Here is a 21,643-nt window from a genome sequence, read left to right on the forward strand (position 1 = left end):
AACTATACTACAACCACATCCCCAACTATACCATAACTATACTATAACTACATCCCCAAATATACTATAACTATACTATAACTACATCCCCAACTATACTATTACTATACTATAACTACATCCCCAACTATACTATAACTACATCCCCAACTATACTATAACTATACTATATCTACATCCCCAACTATACTATAACTATACTACAACTACACCCCCAACTATACCATAACTATACTATAACTACATCCCCAACTATACTATAACTATACTATAACTACATCCCCAACTATACTATAACTACATCCCCAACTATACTATAACTATACTATAACTACATCCCCAACTATACTATAACTACATCCCCAACTATACTATAACTATTCTATAACTACATCCCCAACTATACTATAACTATACTATAACTACATCCCCAACTATACTATAAATATACTATAACTACATCCTCGACTATACTATAACTACATCCCCAACTATACTATAACTATACTACAACTACATCCCCAACTATACTATAACTATACTATAACTACATCCCCAACTATACTATAACTATACTATAACTACATCCCCAACTATACTATAACTACATCCCCAACTATACTACAACTACATCCCCAACTATACCATAACTATACTACAACTACATCCCCAACTATACCATAACTATACTATAACTACATCCCCAACTATACTATATCTATACTATAACTACATCCCCAACTATACTATAACTACATCCCCAACTATACTATAACTATACTATAACTACATCCCCAACTATACTATAACTATACTACAACTACATCCCCAACTATACCATAACTATACCATAACTACATCCCCAACTATACTATAACTATACTATAACTACATCCCCAACTATACTATAACTATACTATAACTACATCCCCAACTATACTATAACTACATCCCAAACTATACTATAACTACATCCCAAACTATACTATAACTATACTATAACTACATCCCCAACTATACTATAACTATACTATAACTACATCCCCAACTATACTATAACTATACTATAACTACATCCCCAACTATACTATAACTATACTATAACTACATCCCCAACTATACTATAACTACATCCCCAACTATACTATAACTATACTATAACTACATCCCCAACTATACTATAACTATACTATAACTACATCCCCAACTATACTATAACTATACTATAACTACATCCCCAACTATACTATAACTACATCCCCAACTATACTATAACTATACTACAACTACATCCCCAACTATACTATAACTACATCCCCAACTATACTATAACTATACTATAACTACATCCCCAACTATACTATAACTATACTACAACTACATCCCCAACTATACCATAACTATACTATAACTACATCCCCACCTATACTATAACTATACTATAACTACATCCCCAACTATACTATAACTATACTATAACTACATCCCCAACTATACTATAACTATACTATAACTACATCCCCAACTATACTATAACTACATCCCCAACTATACTATAACTATACTACAACTACATCCCCAACTATACCATAAGTATACTATAACTACATCCCCAACTATACTATAACTATACTATAACTACATCCCCAACTATACTATAACTAAATCCCCAACTATAATATAACTATACTATAACTATACTATAACTACATCCCCAACTATACTATAACTACATCCCCAACTATAATATAACTATACTATAACTACATCCCCAACTATACTATAACTATACTACAACCACATCCCCAACTATACCATAACTATACTATAACTACATCCCCAAATATACTATAACTATACTATAACTACATCCCCAACTATACTATTACTATACTATAACTACATCCCCAACTATACTATAACTACATCCCCAACTATACTATAACTATACTATATCTACATCCCCAACTATACTATAACTATACTACAACTACACCCCCAACTATACCATAACTATACTATAACTACATCCCCAACTATACTATAACTATACTATAACTACATCCCCAACTATACTATAACTACATCCCCAACTATACTATAACTATACTATAAGTACATCCCCAACTATACTATAACTATACTATAACTACATCCCCAACTATACTATAACTATACTATAACTACATCCCCAACTATACCATAACTACATCCCCAACTATACTATAACTATACTACAACTACATCCCCAACTATACTATAACTATACTACAACTACATCCCCAACTATACTATAACTATGCTGTAACTACATCCCCAACTATACTGTAACTATACTATAACTACATCCCCAAATATACTATAACTACATCCCCAACTATACTATACCTACATCCCCAACTATACTATAACTACATCCCCAACTATACTATAACTATACTACAACTACATCCCCAACTATACTATAACTATACTACAACTACGTCCCCAACTATACCATAACTATACTACAACTACATCCCCAACTATACCATAACTATACTATAACTACATCCCCAACTATACTATAACTATACTATAACTACATCCCCAACTATACTATAACTACATCCCCAACTATACTATAACTATACTATAACTACATCCCCAACTATACTATAACTATACTACAACTACATCCCCAACTATACCATAACTATACTATAACTACAGCCCCAACTATACTATAACTATACTATAACTACATCCCCAACTATACTATAACTACATCCCCATCTATACTATAACTATACTACAACTATATCCCCAACTATACCATAACTATACTATAACTACATCCCCAACTATTTTATAACTATACTATAACTACATCCCCAACTATACTATAACTACATCCCCAACTATACTATAACTATACTATAACTACATCCCCAACTATACTATAACTATACTACAACCACATCCCCAACTATACCATAACTATACTATAACTACATCCCCAAATATACTATAACTATACTATAACTACATCCCCAACTATACTATTACTATACTATAACTACATCCCCAACTATACTATAACTACATCCCCAACTATACTATAACTATACTATATCTACATCCCCAACTATACTATAACTATACTACAACTACACCCCCAACTATACCATACCTATACTATAACTACATCCCCAACTATACTATAACTATACTATAACTACATCCCCAACTATACTATAACTATACTATAACTACATCCCCAACTATACTATAACTATACTATAACTACATCCCCAACTATACTATAACTATACTATAACTACATCCCCAACTATACCATAACTACATCCCCAACTATACTATAACTATACTACAACTACATCCCCAACTATACTATAACTATACTACAACTACATCCCCAACTATACTATAACTATGCTATAACTACATCCCCAACTATACTGTAACTATACTATAACTACATCCCCAAATATACTATAACTACATCCCCAACTATACTATACCTACATCCCCAACTATACTATAACTACATCCCCAACTATACTATAACTATACTACAACTACATCCCCAACTATACTATAACTATACTACAACTACGTCCCCAACTATACCATAACTATACTACAACTACATCCCCAACTATACCATAACTATACTATAACTACATCCCCAACTATACTATAACTATACTATAACTACATCCCCAACTATACTATAACTACATCCCCAACTATACTATAACTATACTATAACTACATCCCCAACTATACTATAACTATACTACAACTACATCCCCAACTATACCATAACTATACTATAACTACAGCCCCAACTATACTATAACTATACTATAACTACATCCCCCTAAAATACTATAACTATACTATAACTACATCCCCAACTATACTATAACTATACTATAACTACATCCCCAACTATACTATAACTACATCCCCATCTATACTATAACTATACTACAACTACATCCCCAACTATACCATAACTATACTATAACTACATCCCCAACTATTTTATAACTATACTATAACTACATCCCCAACTATACTATAACTATACTATAACTACATCCCCAACTATACTATAACTATACTACAACTACATCCCCAACTATACCATAACTATACTATAACTACATTTCCAACTATACTATAACTATACTATAACTACATCCCCAACTATACTATAACTATACTATAACTACATCCCCAACTATACTATAACTACATCCCCAACTATACTATAACTACATCCCCAACTATACTATAACTACATCCCCAACTATACTATAACTACATCCCCAACTATACTATAACTACATCCCCAACTATACTATAACTATACTATAACCACATCCCCAACTATACTATAACTATACTATAACTACATCCCCAACTATACTATAACTATACTATAACTACATCCCCAGCTATACTATAACTATACTATAACTACATCCCCAACTATACTATAACTATACTATAACTACATCCCCAACTATACTATAACTACATCCCCAACTATACTATAACTATACTATAACTACATTCCCAGCTACACTATAACTATACTATAACTACATCCCCAGCTATACTATAACTATACTATAACTACATCCCCAACCATACTATAACTACATCCCCAACTATACTATAACTACACCCCCAACTATACTGTAACTACATCCCCGGCTATACTATAATTACACCCCCGGTTATACTATAACTATACTATAACTATACTATAACTACATCCCCAGCTATACTATAACTATACTATAACTACATTCCCAGCTTCACTATAACTATACTATAACGACATCCCCAGCTATACTATAACTATACTCTAACTACAGGTTGTTGATGCTTCTGAAAAGTGGCTTGATATATTTTTAGCATCAGCCTGACTAGGAGCCATTTCAGAACACACAAATTGTAAACGCAGATCTTGTCTGTATGTCTGTCTCCACGTCAGTTTAATAAGAGAGACAGCTGGTAATCAATTCACTCCAGCTAGAGTAAACAATTTTACTAGGTGATGTTTATACCCCTCGGGGACAGACAGACCAACACAGACAGAGAAGATGAACCCCAATTAAAAGACTCAACGAAAAGGGTATTTCAAAGCTTCTCCATTGGCCCCCGACAAGACAGTACCATCATTCAGTTCAGGGTCTGCATCCCAAATGACACCTTATTCCTTATATAGTGCACTACTTTTGACCAGAGTCCTATGGGCCCTGGCCAGACGTAGTGCAGTAATTGTAATGCACTAGATAGGACAGGGTGCCATTTTGGACATGGCCAGAAAAGGCTATTAACATGTCGATGGACGAGGCCCAAAGAAGGGAGCGAGACAATGTCTAACACACAGCTGGGATCTCAGTTTATGAAAGAAATCCCCCCCCCCCCCCCCTTTCCAAGTTTCTCCACATCTGTCTGGCTAATTATTTTTGGTTCTCCCCACCCCGAATGGCACAGCTGGGGGCCCCTGTTCTCCTCTTCCACCGCTCTCCCACCCTCCTCTTGTTTTTCAACTCATCCCTCGCTCTTTCCAGGGAGCATAGGGGGCTCTCTCTCTCTCTCTCGCTCTCTCTCTCTCCCTCTCGCCCTCTCCCTCTCTCCCTCTCTCTCTCTGTCTTTCTCTTTCGTTCTCTCGCTCTCTCCCCCTCTCTCTCTCTCTCTCTCTCTCTCCCTCTCCTCTCCCCCTCTCTCTTTCTCCCCTCTCTCTCTCTCTCTCTCTCTCTCTCTCTCTCTCTCCCTCTCTCTCTCTCTCTCAGAACTCCAGACAGAAGATCCCTACAAAGGATCATCTCTAAGACTTTAGTCATAAACTGCTCAATTGACAGTCCATCTTCTATCTATTGATAGGATGGGGAGGGAGGGAGGAGGGGAGGGGAGTTCTTCATCCTAAAGGCATTGGCTGCATCCCAAATAGCACCCTATTTCCAATATAGTGCCTTGCGTTTGTGTCATTTGGGACCAGTGGTGTACACCAGTACTAGGCCTGGTTTAGCGGTTACCATGGTTCCCCACCCGGCCACGCATTGCAACCATGGCACGCCATTCTTTTCTCTGTGCTGAACAGAGCCGCCGATACTCCCCCTGACTCAGCCTATTGTTGGGCGCACAAGTGGCCCTCAGAGCAGAGGGGATGGGGAAGAAAGGGTGGGGTCAGGGGTTCATATCAAAGCCTCCCCATTGGGACTCAGAATTTCTGTTATCACATTATGTTGAGACACAAAAAGATCCACAGTCTCAGAGAGAGAGAGAGAGAGAGAGACCATCCTGGAGAGAGAGAGACAGAGAGAGAGAGAGGGTGATAAGACAACATTCCTAACCTCCTGTCAGTGAGAGAGAGCAGCACAGAGGACAGCAGAGGAGCCTCCCAACCAACCAGATCCTCCCCAGTCCCTCCTAGTCTACACTTTGTTCCACATCCAGAAGAGGACCCGTTACACTGTGCTGGTGCTACCGACTGCTTTTTACCCTGCTCTTCTGTGAAGCCTACCCATACTGCTCTTTACCCTGCTCTTCTGTTCAATAACAACTCTACTGCTTTTTACCCTGCTCTTCTGTGAACCCTACCCATACTGCTCTTTACCCTGCTCTTCTGTTCAATAACAACTCTACTGCTTTTTACCCTGCTCTTCTGTGAAGCCTACCCATACTGCTCTTTACCCTGCTCTTCTGTGAAGCCTACCCATACTGCTCTTTACCGTGCTCTTCTGTGAAGCCTACCCATACTGCTCTTTACCGCCCTCTTCTGTGAAGCCTACCCATACTGCTCTTTACCCTGCTCTTCTGTGAACCCTTCCCATACTGCTCTTTACCCTGCTCTTCTGTGAAGCCTACCCATACTGCTCTTTACCCTGCTCTTCTGTGAACCCTACCTATACTGCTCTTTACACTGCTCTTCTGTGAAACCCACCCATACTGCTCTTTACCCTGCTCTTCTGTTCAATAACAACTCTACTGCTGCTTCGTCCTACACCAGCTGTTGACAGCCAGACCAACGCCGACTAGTCAGCTACTCCACTACCCCCTCACTGCACTGCACTTCCCTCAAGCAGTACACGCTGTCTGAGGAGAACGCTGGACTGGTGGGTAAGTCTGATCTCTCTCTCTCTCTGGTTTTATTGAAGAATTTACCTTCTCATGGTCTTTTCTGTATTTGAGTTTAAGTTTTTTGCATAAAATGTTGCATGACAATGTCATAGTCTTCTGAGTGTCCTCTCTCTCTCTCTTTCCTGGATATATGGAATTGATATATGGAATTGTTTTAAGATTGTCATACTGTGTATCATTTAGGTATTTGATTTAGAATTTTAGGACCCATTTAGGTATCAAAAAAATATAGAAACAAATATTTGATAAAATATTGAATTTGGCCTTTACTACTTTTAGACCAAAGAAACGTATTGAACATTTGTTTAAAAAAAATGGCAATAAAAAAGGTGTCTGTCCTGTATCTAGGAGATATAAGAAAGCTCAGGAAATATGTATATCTTTACACATATTTAACCCCTTTTTGGGGGTTGGCACAACACTACAATACCTTCATACTTCCAGAAATTGTTTTAAACGGTACCGGTTACCTCCAGACGTGTCCCGTGACGCTTGTGAGGGTCGTAGAGCAAAATCGAGAACACCATTGTGTTCGTGAGAGTCTCATCTTTCCATATAGTTGTCATATTAGTTCAGACCGATTTTTGGGATGCCTCCTGGTCTGACAAACACCGCTGTAGCTCTGCCACCTTCCACCGCAGATGCGGAAGGCCATCATAGGCGGATGAGTTGGATTGAGACGCAGCACATGCAAAAACATACATATTTCTCTTAAACTGACAGATTTTGATGGGGGATTTCATTCTTATATTTAATTAGATTGACTCAATAAACTCATATTATTAACTGAAGCATTTGAGATGTTTGTGGTGTACTGATCTGTGACTACTCTAAGGAGTTTTTACCATGGTCTTATCTAATGTTCTCATTTGTAGAGTTATCGTTTGGGAGGATGAGAATTTGTCACGCCCTGACCATAGAGAGCCTTTTATTCTCTATTTTGGTTAGGTCGGGGTGTGACTAGTGTGGGTAATCTAGGTTGTTCTATTTCTATGTTGGCCTGGTATGGTTCCCAATCAGAGGCAACTGTTTATCGTTGTCTCTGATTGGGGATCATATTTAGGCAGCCATTTCCCCACTGTTTTTTTGGTGGGATCTTGTTTATGTGTTGTTGCCTGTGAGCACTTCATTTGCTTCACGTTTCGTTCGTTCTTTATTGTTTTTCTGTACGTTTCACTTAATAAACATGTGGAACCCATATCACGCTGCACTTTGGTCTGAATGTTATTACGACGATCGTGACAGACTTGTTCAAGTTCTCAAGGTCACTGGAGATAACAGGTCATTGTAACTCAATAGATATCGTACCTAGCTCTATTCACAGAGCCATATAAACCCAGCAATTTATCAGCACACATGCAAGCCTCAGTCTGGCTTCCTGCTGTGTGTTTTTCAGTTGGAGTTAGATTTGGAGTCTGTCAGATGAGATTTGTTTTCAGATGGTGGGTCAGTGAATCTCTAATCAGGTAACTTCTTTAACTCAGTAGAGATTTAGGGAAATTTGCCACTGTATTTTATAGCCTTTAATTTGTGCTTTCAGTATTTTCTGTGGGGATCAACTCTTAACAGGGGTCACATTTGCTCCTGTTAACCCCAGTGACAGGCTCATGTTAACCCCAGTGACAGGTTCCTGTTAACCCCAATGACAGGCTCATGTTAACCCCAGTGACAGGTTCCTGTTAACCCCAGTGACAGGTTCCTGTTAACCCCAGTGACAGGTTCCTGTTAACCCCAGTGACAGGTTCCTGTTAACCCCAGTGACAGGTTCCTGTTAACCCCAGTGACAGGTTCCTGTTAACCCCAGTGACAGGCTCATGTTAACCCCAGTGACAGGCTCCTGTTAACCCCAGTGACAGGTTCCTGTTAACCCCAGTGACAGGTTCCTGTTAACCCCAGTGACAGGTTCCTGTTAACCCCAGTGACAGGTTCCTGTTAACCCCAGTGACAGGCTCATGTTAACCCCAGTGACAGGCTCATGTTAACCCCAGTGACAGGTTCCTGTTAACCCCAGTGACAAGGTCATGTTAACCCCAGTTACAGGTTCCTGTTAACCCCAGTGACAGGTTCATGTTAACCCCAGTGACAAGCTCATGTTAACCCCAGTGACAGGCTCATGTTAACCCCAGTGACAGGCTCATGTTAACCCCAGTGACAGGTTCCTGTTAACCCCAGTGACAGGTTCCTGTTAACCCCAGTGACAGGTTCCTGTTAACCCCAGTGACAGGTTCCTGTTAACCCCAGTGACAGGCTCATGTTAACCCCAGTGACAGGCTCCTGTTAACCCCAGTGACAGGTTCCTGTTAACCCCAGTGACAGGTTCCTGTTAACCCCAGTGACAGACTCATGTTAACCCCAGTGACAGACTCATATTAACCCCAGTGACAGGTTCCTGTTAACCCCAGTGACAAGGTCATGTTAACCCCAGTTACAGGTTCCTGTTAACCCCAGTGACAGGTTCATGTTAACCCCAGTGATAAGCTCATGTTAACCCCAGTGACAGGCTCATGTTAACCCCAGTGACAGGCTCATGTTAACCCCAGTGACAGGTTCATGTTAACCCCAGTGACAAGGTCATGCTAACCCCAGTGACATGATCATGTTAACCCCAGTGACAGATTCCTGTTAACCCCAGTGACAGGTTCCTGTTAACCCAAATGACAAGTTCCTGTTAAGCCCAGTGACAGGCTCATGTTAACCCCAGTGACAGGTTCATGTTAACCCCAGTGACAGGTTCATGTTAACCCCAGTGAGAGGTTCCTGTTAACCCCAGTGACAGGTTCCTGTTAACCCCAGTGACAGGTTCCTGTTAACCCCAGTGACAGGTTCCTGTTAACCCCAGTGACAGGCTCCTGTTAACCCCAGTGACAGGTTCCTGTTAACCCCAGTGACAGGCTCATGTTAACCCCAATGACAGGCTCATTTTAACCCCAGTGACAGGTTCCTGTTAACCCCAGTGACAGGCTCATGTTAACCCCAGTGACGGGTTCCTGTTAACCCCAGTGACGGGTTCCTGTTAACCCCAGTGACGGGTTCCTGTTAACCCCAGTGACGGGCTCATGTTAACCCCAATGACGGGTTCCTGTTAACCCCAGTGACAGGTTCCTGTTAACCCCAGTGACAGGTTCCTGTTAACCCCAGTGACAGGTTCCTGTTAACCCCAGTGACAGGTTCCTGTTAACCCCAATGACAGGGTCCCTGTGGAAAGTGTCATATGTCTAGAGAGAAGGCTGTGCTCTCCGCTGCAGAACCAACAGCAGTCCCCTCACAAATGAAGGCTTTGAATAATCTCTCAAAACAATGCTGTGTCCAAAATGGCACCCTATTCCCTATATTGTGCATGACTTTTGACTATTGGCCCTGGTCAAAAGCAGTGCACTTGATAGGGATTAGGGTGCCCATTTGGGACATAGGCCTAATCTGATCCAAAGAATCCCCTCTTTCCTCTCTTGACTGCTGGACTGGTGCGAACACTCCCACACATTTATACCGTCAAATCATTGTGATGGAGGCTTGTTCTGGGGGTTTATCTCCCTGTAGGGGGTTATTTTTGGAAGGAGGAGGGTTGTCACACACAGTAATAAATCATTGGAGCGTGATTCCCCCCAATAGGGCTCTGGTCTAAAGTAGTGCACTATATAGGGAATTGGGTTCCATAGGGCTCTGGTCTAAAGTAGTGCACTATATAGGGAATAGGGTTCCATAGGGCTCTGGTCTAAAGTAGTGCACTATATAAGGAATAGGGTTCCATAGGGCTCTGGTCTAAAGTAGTGCACTATATAGGGAATAGGGTTCCATAGGGCTCTGGTCTAAAGTAGTGCACTATATAGGGAATTGTGTTCCATAGGGCTCTGGTCTAAAGTAGTGCACTATATTGGGAATAGGGTTCTATAGGGCTCTGGTCTAAAGTAGTGCACTATATAGGGAATAGGGTTCCATGGGGCTCTGATCTAAAGTAGTGCACTATATAGGGAATAGGGTTCCATAGGGCTCTGGTCTAAAGTAGTGCACTATATAGGGAATTGGGTTCCATAGGGCTCTGGTCTAAAGTAGTGCACTATATAGGGAACAGGGTTCTATAGGGCTCTGGTGTAAAGTAGTGCACTATATAGGGAACAGGGTTCTATAGGGCTCTGGTCTAAAGTAGTGCACTATATAGGGAATAGGGTTCTATAGGGCTCTGGTCTAAAGTAGTGCACTATATAGGGAATTGGGTTCCATAGGGCTCTGGTCTAAAGTAGTGCACTATATAGGGAATAGGGTTCCATAGGGCTCTGGTCTAAAGTAGTGCACTATATAAGGAATAGGGTTCCATAGGGCTCTGGTCTAAAGTAGTGCACTATATAGGGAATAGGGTTCCATAGGGCTCTGGTCTAAAGTAGTGCACTATATAGGGAATTGTGTTCCATAGGGCTCTGGTCTAAAGTAGTGCACTATATTGGGAATAGGGTTCTATAGGGCTCTGGTCTAAAGTAGTGCACTATATAGGGAATAGGGTTCCATGGGGCTCTGGTCTAAAGTAGTGCACTATATAGGGAATAGGGTTCCATAGGGCTCTGGTCTAAAGTAGTGCACTATATAGGGAATTGGGTTCCATAGGGCTCTGGTCTAAAGTAGTGCACTATATAGGGAACAGGGTTCTATAGGGCTCTGGTCTAAAGTAGTGCACTATATAGGGAACAGGGTTCTATAGGGCTCTGGTCTAAAGTAGTGCACTATATAGGGAATAGTGTTCTATAGGGCTCTGGTCTAAAGTAGTGCACTATATAGGGAATTGGGTTCCATAGGGCTCTGGTCTAAAGTAGTGCACTATATAGGGAATTGGGTTCCATAGGGCTCTGGTCTAAAGTAGTGCACTATATAGGGAATAGGGTTCTATAGGGCTCTGGTCTAAAGTAGTGCACTATATAGGGAATAGGGTTCTATAGGGCTCTGGTCTAAAGTAGTGCACTATATAGGGAATAGGGTTCCATAGGGCTCTGGTCAAAACTAGGGCTCCATGTAGAAAAAAGGATGCTATTTGGGACCTAATGTAGAGGCAGAAGGTTGCATGGGAAATGCCGTCCCCTCGGAGTCCCACAGCTCCCCTGAACACTGTTTCACACCACGAGGAACAGACAGGGAAGTGATCCGTCCTGAACACTGTTTCACACCACGAGGAACAGACAGGGAAGTGATCCGTCCTGAACATTGTTTCACACCACGAGGAACAGACAGGGAAGTGATCCGTCCTGAACACTGTTTCACACCACGAGGAACAGACAGGGAAGTGATCGGTCCTGAACACTGTTACACACCACGAGGAACAGACAGGGAAGTGATCCGTCCTGAACACTGTTTCACACCACGAGGAACAGACAGGGAAGTGATCCGTCCTGAACACTGTTACACACCACGAGGAACAGACAGGGAAGTGATCCGTCCTGAACACTGTTTCACACCACGAGGAACAGACAGGGAAGTGATCCGTCCTGAACACTGTTTCACACCACGAGGAACAGACAGGGAAGTGATCCGTCCTGAACACTGTTTCACACCACGAGGAACAGACAGGGAAGTGATCGGTCCTGAACACTGTTACACACCACGAGGAACAGACAGGGAAGTGATCCGTCCTGAACACTGTTTCACACCACGAGGAACAGACAGGGAAGTGATCCGTCCTGAACACTGTTTCACACCACGAGGAACAGACAGGGAAGTGATCCGTCCTGAACACTGTTACACACCACGAGGAACAGACAAGGAAGAGAATAATCCTGCCAGTGGTACTACATCTGACTGAGTCCTTATGTGACCTCTGGCTCTCTGAGGTTGTGTCCCAAATGGTCATCTATTCTCTATAGAGTGCACTACTCTTGATGAGGACCCGAAAGGCTCTGGTGAGAAGTAGTATACTACTGTACATAGGGAATAGTGTGTTTCTCACTTGGTAGAGCACGGTGCTTGTAACAGGTAGTGGGTTTGATACCCAGGACTAACCATACGTAAATTGTAAGTCACTTTGGATAAAAGTGTCAGCTAAATGGCATATATTACAGATGTAGGATATTAATTTGAGCCAGTTTACTATAGAAGGAAAATATTCCTGCAGCAACAGGAAATGTGAGTTTTTTGTTGTTGTAGGGTTTGGTACATTCTACGTTAGATCAAATCAAGTCTACAGTTTTTAGGTGGAAATTACAAACTTTAGAACCCCATCTTAAACCTTGAAAACAATACAAGGTTACATTTCCTGCCGTGCAGGAAAATTATCATCAACAAAAGAGCGATCAAATTAAGATGGTACATCTTGTAACACTCGTCGTAAGGAGGAGACCAAGGTGCAGCGTGGTAAGTGCTCATGATTACATTTTATTATAACTCAGAACACTAAACAAAACAACAAAAAAGGAAAACGAACATTACGTTTTGCAGGCTTTCACTGAGCTGTACAAAAACAAGATCCCACAACTGAAGGTGAGAAAAAGGGCTGCCTAAGTATGATTTCCAATCAGAGACAACAACTGACAGCTGCCTCTGATTGGAAACCATACTCGGCCAAAACAAAGAAATAGAGAGCATAGAATGCCCACCCCACATCACACCCCAACCTAACTAAACAGAGAAAAACAGCTCTCTCAGGTCAGGGCGTGACACATCTGTATAACAGGGTGCCATTTGGGAGTCACTCTGGCTCTCCGGTCAGCATGTATAGGAGAGAGAGCTGCTGGGGTTGAAGTTTTGAAAAGGACAAAGGAGGGTTTTGAGCCTCCTCTCACCCAGGAATGTCTCCACAGTTCCCAGGCAGTCCAGGACAAGCCTAGTTTTAGCGGGGAGTCCCACAACTACGTAATATGACTTTCATCAATGAGTTGTTTCTGTTATTGTGAGTGGTTTATGTGTGTGTATCCCACTGACACACTCCCCTCTGCTCCAACATCTGTGGGATAATAAGAACTTTCTCTGGTACACACCTCTTTAGTGCTTTTCTTGGAGGCTCTGATAATATTGGAGTTTGGGCTTATTGTTTGGCTAACTGCTTACAGCTGTCCTGTGTTGCAGTCAGGGGATGGGTGATTAGATATTAAAAGTGACAGAGAAAGGTGAATGTTCTCTTTTAGTGGGAGATTTAAACCACATTGAAGGACTTAAAAAAAAGGGAAATAAAATAGATTCTGCATTTTAGATTCAATGGGTGTTCAATGTTTAAAAAAATGTCTTCATCTGTGTTCAATGTTTTAAAACATTTCATCTGTGTTCAATGTTTTAAAACATTTAATCTGTGTTCAATGTTTTAAAAAATTTCTTCATCTGTGTTCAATGTTTTAAAAAGGTCTTCATCTCTTCTTCAGCCAATAGACAGTTACAGTTGCATCTGTCGGGGCTGGAATATTTCCAGAAGAACTGCTATTAGACTGGCGGCTGCAAGTAACACAACAGAAACATCACTTCTAAACCACCTGGTCTCAAACAGTTAGGCCATTTCATCGTAGGAAGAGCCACACGGTCATTACTTATAATGTGACAAATCAGACAACTGGGCCAGACCAGGGGGTAATGTGACAAATCAGACAACTGGGCCAGACCAGGGGGTAATGTGACAAATTAGACAACTGGTCCAGACCAGGGGGTAATGTGACAAATTAGACAACTGGTCCAGACCAGGGGGTAATGTGACAAATTAGACAACTGGTCCAGACCAGGGGGTAATGTGACAAATCAGACAACTGGGCCAGACCAGGGGGTAATGTGACAAATCAGACAACTGGGCCAGACCAGGGGGTAATGTGACAAATTAGACAACTGGGCCAAGCCAGGAGGTAATGTGACAAATTAGACAACTGGGCCAGACCAGGGGGTAATGTGACAAATTAGAGAACTGGGCCAAGCCAGGAGGAAATGTGACAAATTAGACAACTGGGCCAGACCAGGGGGTAATGTGACAAATCAGACAACTGGGCCAGGCCAGGGGGTAATGTGACAAATTAGACAACTGGGCCAGACCAGTGGGTAATGTGACAAATCAGACAACTGGGCCAGACCAGGGGGTAATGTGACAAATTAGACAACTGGGCCAGACCAGGGGGTAATGTGACAAATCAGACAACTGGGCCAGACCAGGGGGTAATGTGACAAATCAGACAACTGGGCCAGACCAGGGGGTAATGAGAGATATGAGGGTGTGGTACCGACCTGGCTTCAAATACTATTTGACATCTTTCAAATACTTTCACTGTTTGCTCTAGTCTGCCTGGAGTGCCAGGTGGGCAGGGTTTGCCGTTCTGGGACTACTCTGTTGGTCCATTAAGCCAAGGAAGTTCAAGCACAGATAAACTATTTTAAATAATTTCAAAATACTATTTGAACCCAGGTCTGGAATTGCATCCCAGAACAAGGTGTGGCTGTACGTGGCTACAGTGCTGCTTCTGAGAGGTGAACAACAGGGGTCAGTTATACTTTGGGGTGCATCTGTACATTCCTCTGGGACACAAACATCTCCTCTTACCTAGTAAAGTCAAGGTCAGTGCCAAAAACATATCCCCTCCCTCTCCCTAACCCACCCTCCCTATCTCCCTCCCTCCCTCACCCACCCTCCCTATCTCCCTAACTCACCCTCCCTCCCTCTCTCCCTAACCCACCCTCCCTATCTCCCTCCCTCCCTCACCCACCCTCCCTATCTCCCTAACTCACCCTCCCTCCCTCTCTCCCTAACCCACCCACCCTCCCTATCTCCCTCCCTCCCTCTCTCACCCACCCTACCTCTCTCCCTCTCTCCCTAACCCACCCTCCCTCTCTCCCTAACCCACCCTCCGTCTCTCCCTCTCTCCCTAACCCACCCTCCCTCTCTCCCTCTCTCCCTAACCCACCCTCCCTCTCTCCCTCTCTCCCTAACCCACCCTCCCTATCTCCCTCCCTCACCCACCCTCCCTCTCTCCCTATCTCCCTCCCTCCCTATCTCCCCATCTCCCGCTCTCCCTAACCCACCCTCCCTATCTCCCTCCCTCCCTCACCCACCCTCCCTCTCTCCCTATCTCCCTCCCTCCCTCCCTATCTCCCTCTCTCCCTAACCCACCCTGGGGCGAAAATCTGATATCAACTTTGGAGGGGACAATTACATGAAATCTTCTCAAGAGCAATTCCTGAGGGGGACACCAAAAGTAGTGCTGTAACACATAGCCTACATTGTAATATGGTAAATGTATATTGAGGAACCAAAGAAATAAGGTGTTTGCCGTACTCCTAACTACTGGTACCCAAAACTACACAACTAATCACAACAGCAATACCATTGCCTTTAACAAATCTTAGTTCAGTCACCAGTTTAAGTTGAGAGTGGGAGTATCCATGGCATTTTCCAATTATGTTCCTATTTTACAAGTCAAAAAATGTTAGATCCTTTCATAATGTTGCCAAACAAAGACTCAACAAACTTACCTGAGACTCCCTGTCTCTGCCAGTCTGTCCCTGCATATCTGTCCCCAACTCTGCTGTCTGTGTGCCATCTGTTGCCTGCTCTGCCTAATGACATCATTGTGAAACATTTCCATTAGAATTTCATTTCTTTCTTATGAACATTTTATCAACTAGGCTACTAGGGTTCTTACTTTGCGTTTTGGTGTACTGAAAAATACTCTGATGTCCGTCTTTTTAATTTTTCTGCCATTTTTCTACATGGCTGGCTACACACACACAGTGTGTAGGTTATTTACAGTAGGAGATGGGCTTCTATCATCTTATCTTCTATCATTCTATATGGGCTTCGATCTAAAAGGTAGCTATTGTCTTAAATGTGAAACGGATTGCAGTGACAAGAGTTGACAGCTGTATGAGTTCACCATTTACACAACATATGCTGCAACTTTTGTTATTTTAATAGTTTGTTTCATATTGGCTGCCTTCCAACAATAGCTGAATTTGCAAAGCTAGCGAGCACCAATTCCGTTTCAGTGGTGTTTGCTATAATCTTTGCTACCCGGGTTAAATAAAGGTGACATAAAATAAATAAATAAAAGTTCCCTTGCGACAATTTAGCTTTTGCAACGAGACCATTATATATATTTAAGACAATGGTAGAAGAGAGTGTAGTTCTGTTCAGTTTGGATTTCAGTTTATCGCTAACCTTATCACAGGGACTTTGAAGCACTAACTTACATCATCTGCATGCTGATCTTGGAATAAATTGACGATAGCAAAGATTACATCTTTGACGACGCCACATAAATGGAATAGGTACTAGCTATCTTAATAGTTAATATTTGCGCGCTAGCTCTGCATATTCAGCAGTACAATCAAGCAGTACAATCAAGTTCTTCTCAGTTATTTGATCGCCTTTTTCTCGGTCTCTCTCTCTCTGTGTCTCCCTCTTTCTCTCTCCTCTCTCTCCCCAGAGATGAAGATGCAGACCACTCCCACCATGGACATGGATGCTCTGACGTCCATCTTGTCCAACGCGTCTTCAGAGAGTAGCTGTGCTCCTGTAGACAACACTGTGGAGAACATGGTGTTTGGAGGTTACTACATTCTGGTCTTTCTCCTGGCGCTCAATGGTAATGTTATGTTATGTTACATAATGTTATGTTATGTTACGTAATGGTATGTTATGTTACGTAATGTTATGTTATGTTATGTAATGTTGCGTAGCGTAGCGGTGGGTTGTGTTGTGTTTTGTTCCAGTATGTTGTGTTATGTTAGCTATATAGCCTACCTTGACAGTTATTGTTGAGATATCCTCTTCATCCACACTAGTTGCGATATCCTCTTCATCCACCCTAGTTGAGATATCCTCTTCATCCACACTAGTTGCGATATCCTCTTCATCCACCCTAGTTGAGATATCCTCTTCATCCACCCTAGTTGAGATATCCTCTTCATCCACCCTAGTTGAGATATCCTCTTCATTCACCACAGTTGAGATATCCTCTTCATCCACACTAGTTGAGATATCCTCTTCATCCACCACAGTTGAGATATCCTCTTCATCCACACTAGTTGAGATATCCTCTTCATCCACCACAGTTGAGATAAGGATGTTTGAGTTCTAATAAATGAGATCAGTACAAGTCTCGTTCTTTCACCACAACAGGTAACGCCTTGGCCCTCTGGATCTTCTCCCGGCAGCGTGGCACATCCTCTCCCGCTAACGTCTTCCTGTTGCACCTGGCTGTGGCCGACCTCTCCTACGTCATAATCCTGCCGCTCCGCGCCACATACCACCTCATGGGGGGCCACTGGCCATTCGGCGAGATTCCATGTCGAGTCGCCGGCTTCCTGTTCTATGTCAACATGTACGCGAGTCTCTACTTCTTGGCGTGCGTGGCTGGGGATCGCTACCTGGCCGTGGTACACGCAGTGAGGTCACTGAAGATCCGCCGTGCCCGCTACGCCCACACCATCAGTTTCTCCCTGTGGGCGCTGGTCACCATCTCCATGGCGCCCCTGCTGGTCACCCGCCAGACTGCGGAGGTGGACGGGTTGACGGTGTGTCTACAGCTGTACAGGGAGAAAGCCTCTCGTAAGGCCCTCGTCTCTTTAGCCGTAGCCTTCACCCCTCCTTTCCTCTCCACGCTGTCCTGCTACCTGCTCATCATCCACAGCCTGAGGAGAGGATCCCGACTGGAGCCCCAGCTGAAGCTGCGAGCCCTGAGGACCATCGGCCTGGTCATGCTGATCTATGTGGTGTGCTTCCTGCCGTACCACGCCTCCAGAGCCACGTTCATCCTGGGGTACGCCCACCCAGATGTCTACTGCCAGACCAGGCGGGGTCTGTCCCTGGCCAACCGTGTCACCTCCTCTCTCACCTGTCTGAACGGGGGCCTGGATCCTCTGGTATACCTGTTTGGGGCCGAGAAGTTCCGGGGAACGGTGAGGAGGCTGTTCTTTAGAGACAGGGCCGGGGGATCAGGGGCCACCAGTGCAGGAGAGCTGAAGGGAACACACGAGAGCTCTGTCAGCGCCAAGTCTGAGTTCTGAGAAGCTGGAGGTGGAACCATCGGAAATATGAACTTTATCTGACTGACTTATTTTTAAGTACATTTTTTTTATACATTTTTCTACCTGTTTTCACTCAAGCCTCTGCCATCTCAATACTTATTTTTATACTGCCGCTCCTGTCCATATGGGACTGTAACTTTGTTCTATACAGCCTCTCCTGTCCATATGGGACTGTAACTTTGTTCTATACAGCCTCTCCTGTCCATATGGGACTGTAACTTTGTTCTATACTGCCTCTCCTGTCCATATGAGACTGTAACTTTGTTCTGTACTGCCTCTCCTGTCCATATGAGACTGTAACTTTGTTCTATACTGCCTCTCCTGTCCATTTGGGACTGTAACTTTGTTCTGTACTGCCTCTCCTGTCCATATGAGACTGTAACTTTGTTCTATACTGCCTCTCCTGTCCATTTGGGACTGTAACTTTGTTCTATACAGCCTCTCCTGTCCATATGAGACTGTAACTTTGTTCTATACAGCCTCTCCTGTCCATATGGGACTGTAACTTTGTTCTGTACTGCCGCTCCTGTCCATATGGGACTGTAACTTTGTTCTGTACTGCCTCTCCTGTCCATATGAGACTGTAACTTTGTTCTATACTGCCGCTCCTGTCCATATGGGACTGTAACTTTGTTCTGTACTGCCTCTCCTGTCCATATGAGACTGTAACTTTGTTCTATACTGCCTCTCCTGTCCATATGGGACTGTAACTTTGTTCTATACTGCCTCTCCTGTTCATTTGGGACTGTAACTTTGACTTTGGGAAATCAATTAGAGCTTGTTTCATCATCACCTCTCTTCAGTTGTAACTATTTTCCACCCTGTCAAAGTGCTGGTAAAGACCAAATCAATGGATTCCATCCCAGTTGTAATTGTAGTTGTACAGTATTTTTTTGTTAGTTTTAAAAGGGGGAAATGCATGCCTTTTTACTCTTAGTAGGTCTTGATCTGTGTTAACTGTTTAAGATCATGCTTACTAATGCCTAATATGCTTTTGGGCAAGGTTATTATTATTACCATAATACAATCTTATTTTCACTAATTAAAGTGTATCTTCAATGTTTCCCGCCAAGTTAATTCATGTTACAATCAAATGCATTTACTGTATATTAACGTTTCTTTGTTGTCCTATTACCAAAAAATATATAATGTAGCCATTCATTTCAAAATTATATATTGGATAAATCTCTTACCGACTTTCTAGCAAAAAGTTATGTTTGACACTGAGGTTAGTCATCAGTGTCTCCAAATGTATGTGTTTGGACATGGGTTTGCAAGCCTGTTTGTTTACAAGCTACTGTTTCCTCAATACATTGTAATTGCTATGCATCCTCACGTAGCATTTGATATATGCAGAAAAGGAGCTATAGGGCTTCATATGAAAGCAGTGAGAAACAGTCTGGGTGCATAAAGACAACTGTTCTCATCTAAAATATCTCATGGCCTTTGTCTTATTTATACATTTGACTGTATCTTCACTTTAGGACTGTAAATTAATAAATTGTTTTATATATATATACATATATATATATATATATATATATATATATATATATATATATATAAAATGTGTCTTTTTTCATTCTATGTGCTTACACTCTGTACAGAGTAGACTGAGGTTATAGACTGTCTTAGTCCTTATTAAATACCACACTGTACAGAGTAGACTGAGGTTATAGACTGTCTTAGTCGTTATTAAATACCACTCAGTACAGAGTAGACTGAGGTTATAGACTGTCTTAGTGGTTATTAAATAACACTCCGTACAGAGTAAACTGAGGTTATAGACTGTCTTAGTGTGTCACGTCCTGACCAGTAAAAGGGGTTATTTGTTATTGTAGTTTGGTCAGGGCGTGGCAGGGGGTGTTTGTTTTGTGTGTTTCGGGGTTTTTGGTGTATGTTCTATGTTTTCTATTTCTATGTGGGTTTTCTAGTTTTTGTATTTCTATGTTAGTTTTGGGAACAACCTCCAATTAGAATCAGCTGGTTGTCGTTGCTTCTAATTGGAGGCCATATTTAAGTGGGTTTATTTTCTCTTGTGTTTGTGGGTAGTTGTTTTTCGTATAGTCCTTGTGTCCTTATGGAACTGTAGGTTAACGTCGATTTATTTTGTTTAAGTGTTCACTTATATAAATAAAAGAAGATGAGCACTATACCCGCTGCGCCTTGGTCCACTTTCTACGACGCACCTGACATAGTGGTTATTAAATAACACTCCGTACAGAGTAGACTGAGGTTATAGACTGACTTATAGTGGTTATTAAATAACACTTTATACAGTAGACTGAGAATATAGACTGACTTAGTGGTTATTAAAGAACACTTTGTACAGTAGACTGAGAATATAGGCTGTCTATAAATGGGTATTAATTAAGGCTAGGCGTCCCGCTAGCGGGAGAACTTCCGGTGAAACTGGAGGGCGCGCAATTCAAATAAATAATCATAAAAATTATGGATATTAAACATTTAGGAACATACAAGTGTCTTATATCGGTTTAAAGCTTAA

General features: G+C 42.1%; 1 protein-coding gene across 3 annotated transcripts; it reads left to right on the plus strand.

The window, feature by feature from the left end:
* Nucleotides 1-6,297: 6,297 nt before the first annotated feature.
* gpr17 (G protein-coupled receptor 17) lies at nucleotides 6,298-21,292 on the plus strand. 3 transcript variants are annotated; one of them, XM_014123653.3, is made up of 4 exons: nucleotides 6,298-6,507; nucleotides 7,037-7,146; nucleotides 17,535-17,693; nucleotides 18,230-21,292. In XM_014123653.3, the coding sequence occupies exons 3-4, from the start codon at nucleotides 17,537-17,539 to the stop codon at nucleotides 19,114-19,116; spliced, it is 1,044 nt and encodes a 347-aa protein (XP_013979128.1). In that variant the 5' UTR covers nucleotides 6,298-6,507; nucleotides 7,037-7,146; nucleotides 17,535-17,536; the 3' UTR covers nucleotides 19,117-21,292. The 3 variants fall into 3 exon arrangements, with proteins under 3 accessions (XP_013979128.1, XP_045543936.1, XP_013979129.1); XM_045687980.2 differs by having other exon boundaries at nucleotides 6,298-7,146; XM_014123654.3 differs by having other exon boundaries at nucleotides 6,298-7,142.
* The last annotated feature ends 351 nt before the right edge of the window (nucleotides 21,293-21,643 follow it).

Source organism: Salmo salar, chromosome 10, assembly GCF_965601325.2.
Source record: "Salmo salar chromosome 10, fSalSal1, whole genome shotgun sequence".
Taxonomy (NCBI): Eukaryota; Metazoa; Chordata; class Actinopteri; order Salmoniformes; family Salmonidae; genus Salmo; species Salmo salar.

Bases quoted from the DNA above. Each gene is read 5' to 3' on its own strand.
- gpr17 (XM_045687980.2), top strand. From the start codon at position 17,537: ATGAAGATGCAGACCACTCCCACCATGGACATGGATGCTCTGACGTCC. The intron at 17,694-18,229 runs GTAATGTTATGT...TCACCACAACAG, and splicing joins CTTTCTCCTGGCGCTCAATG to GTAACGCCTTGGCCCTCTGG.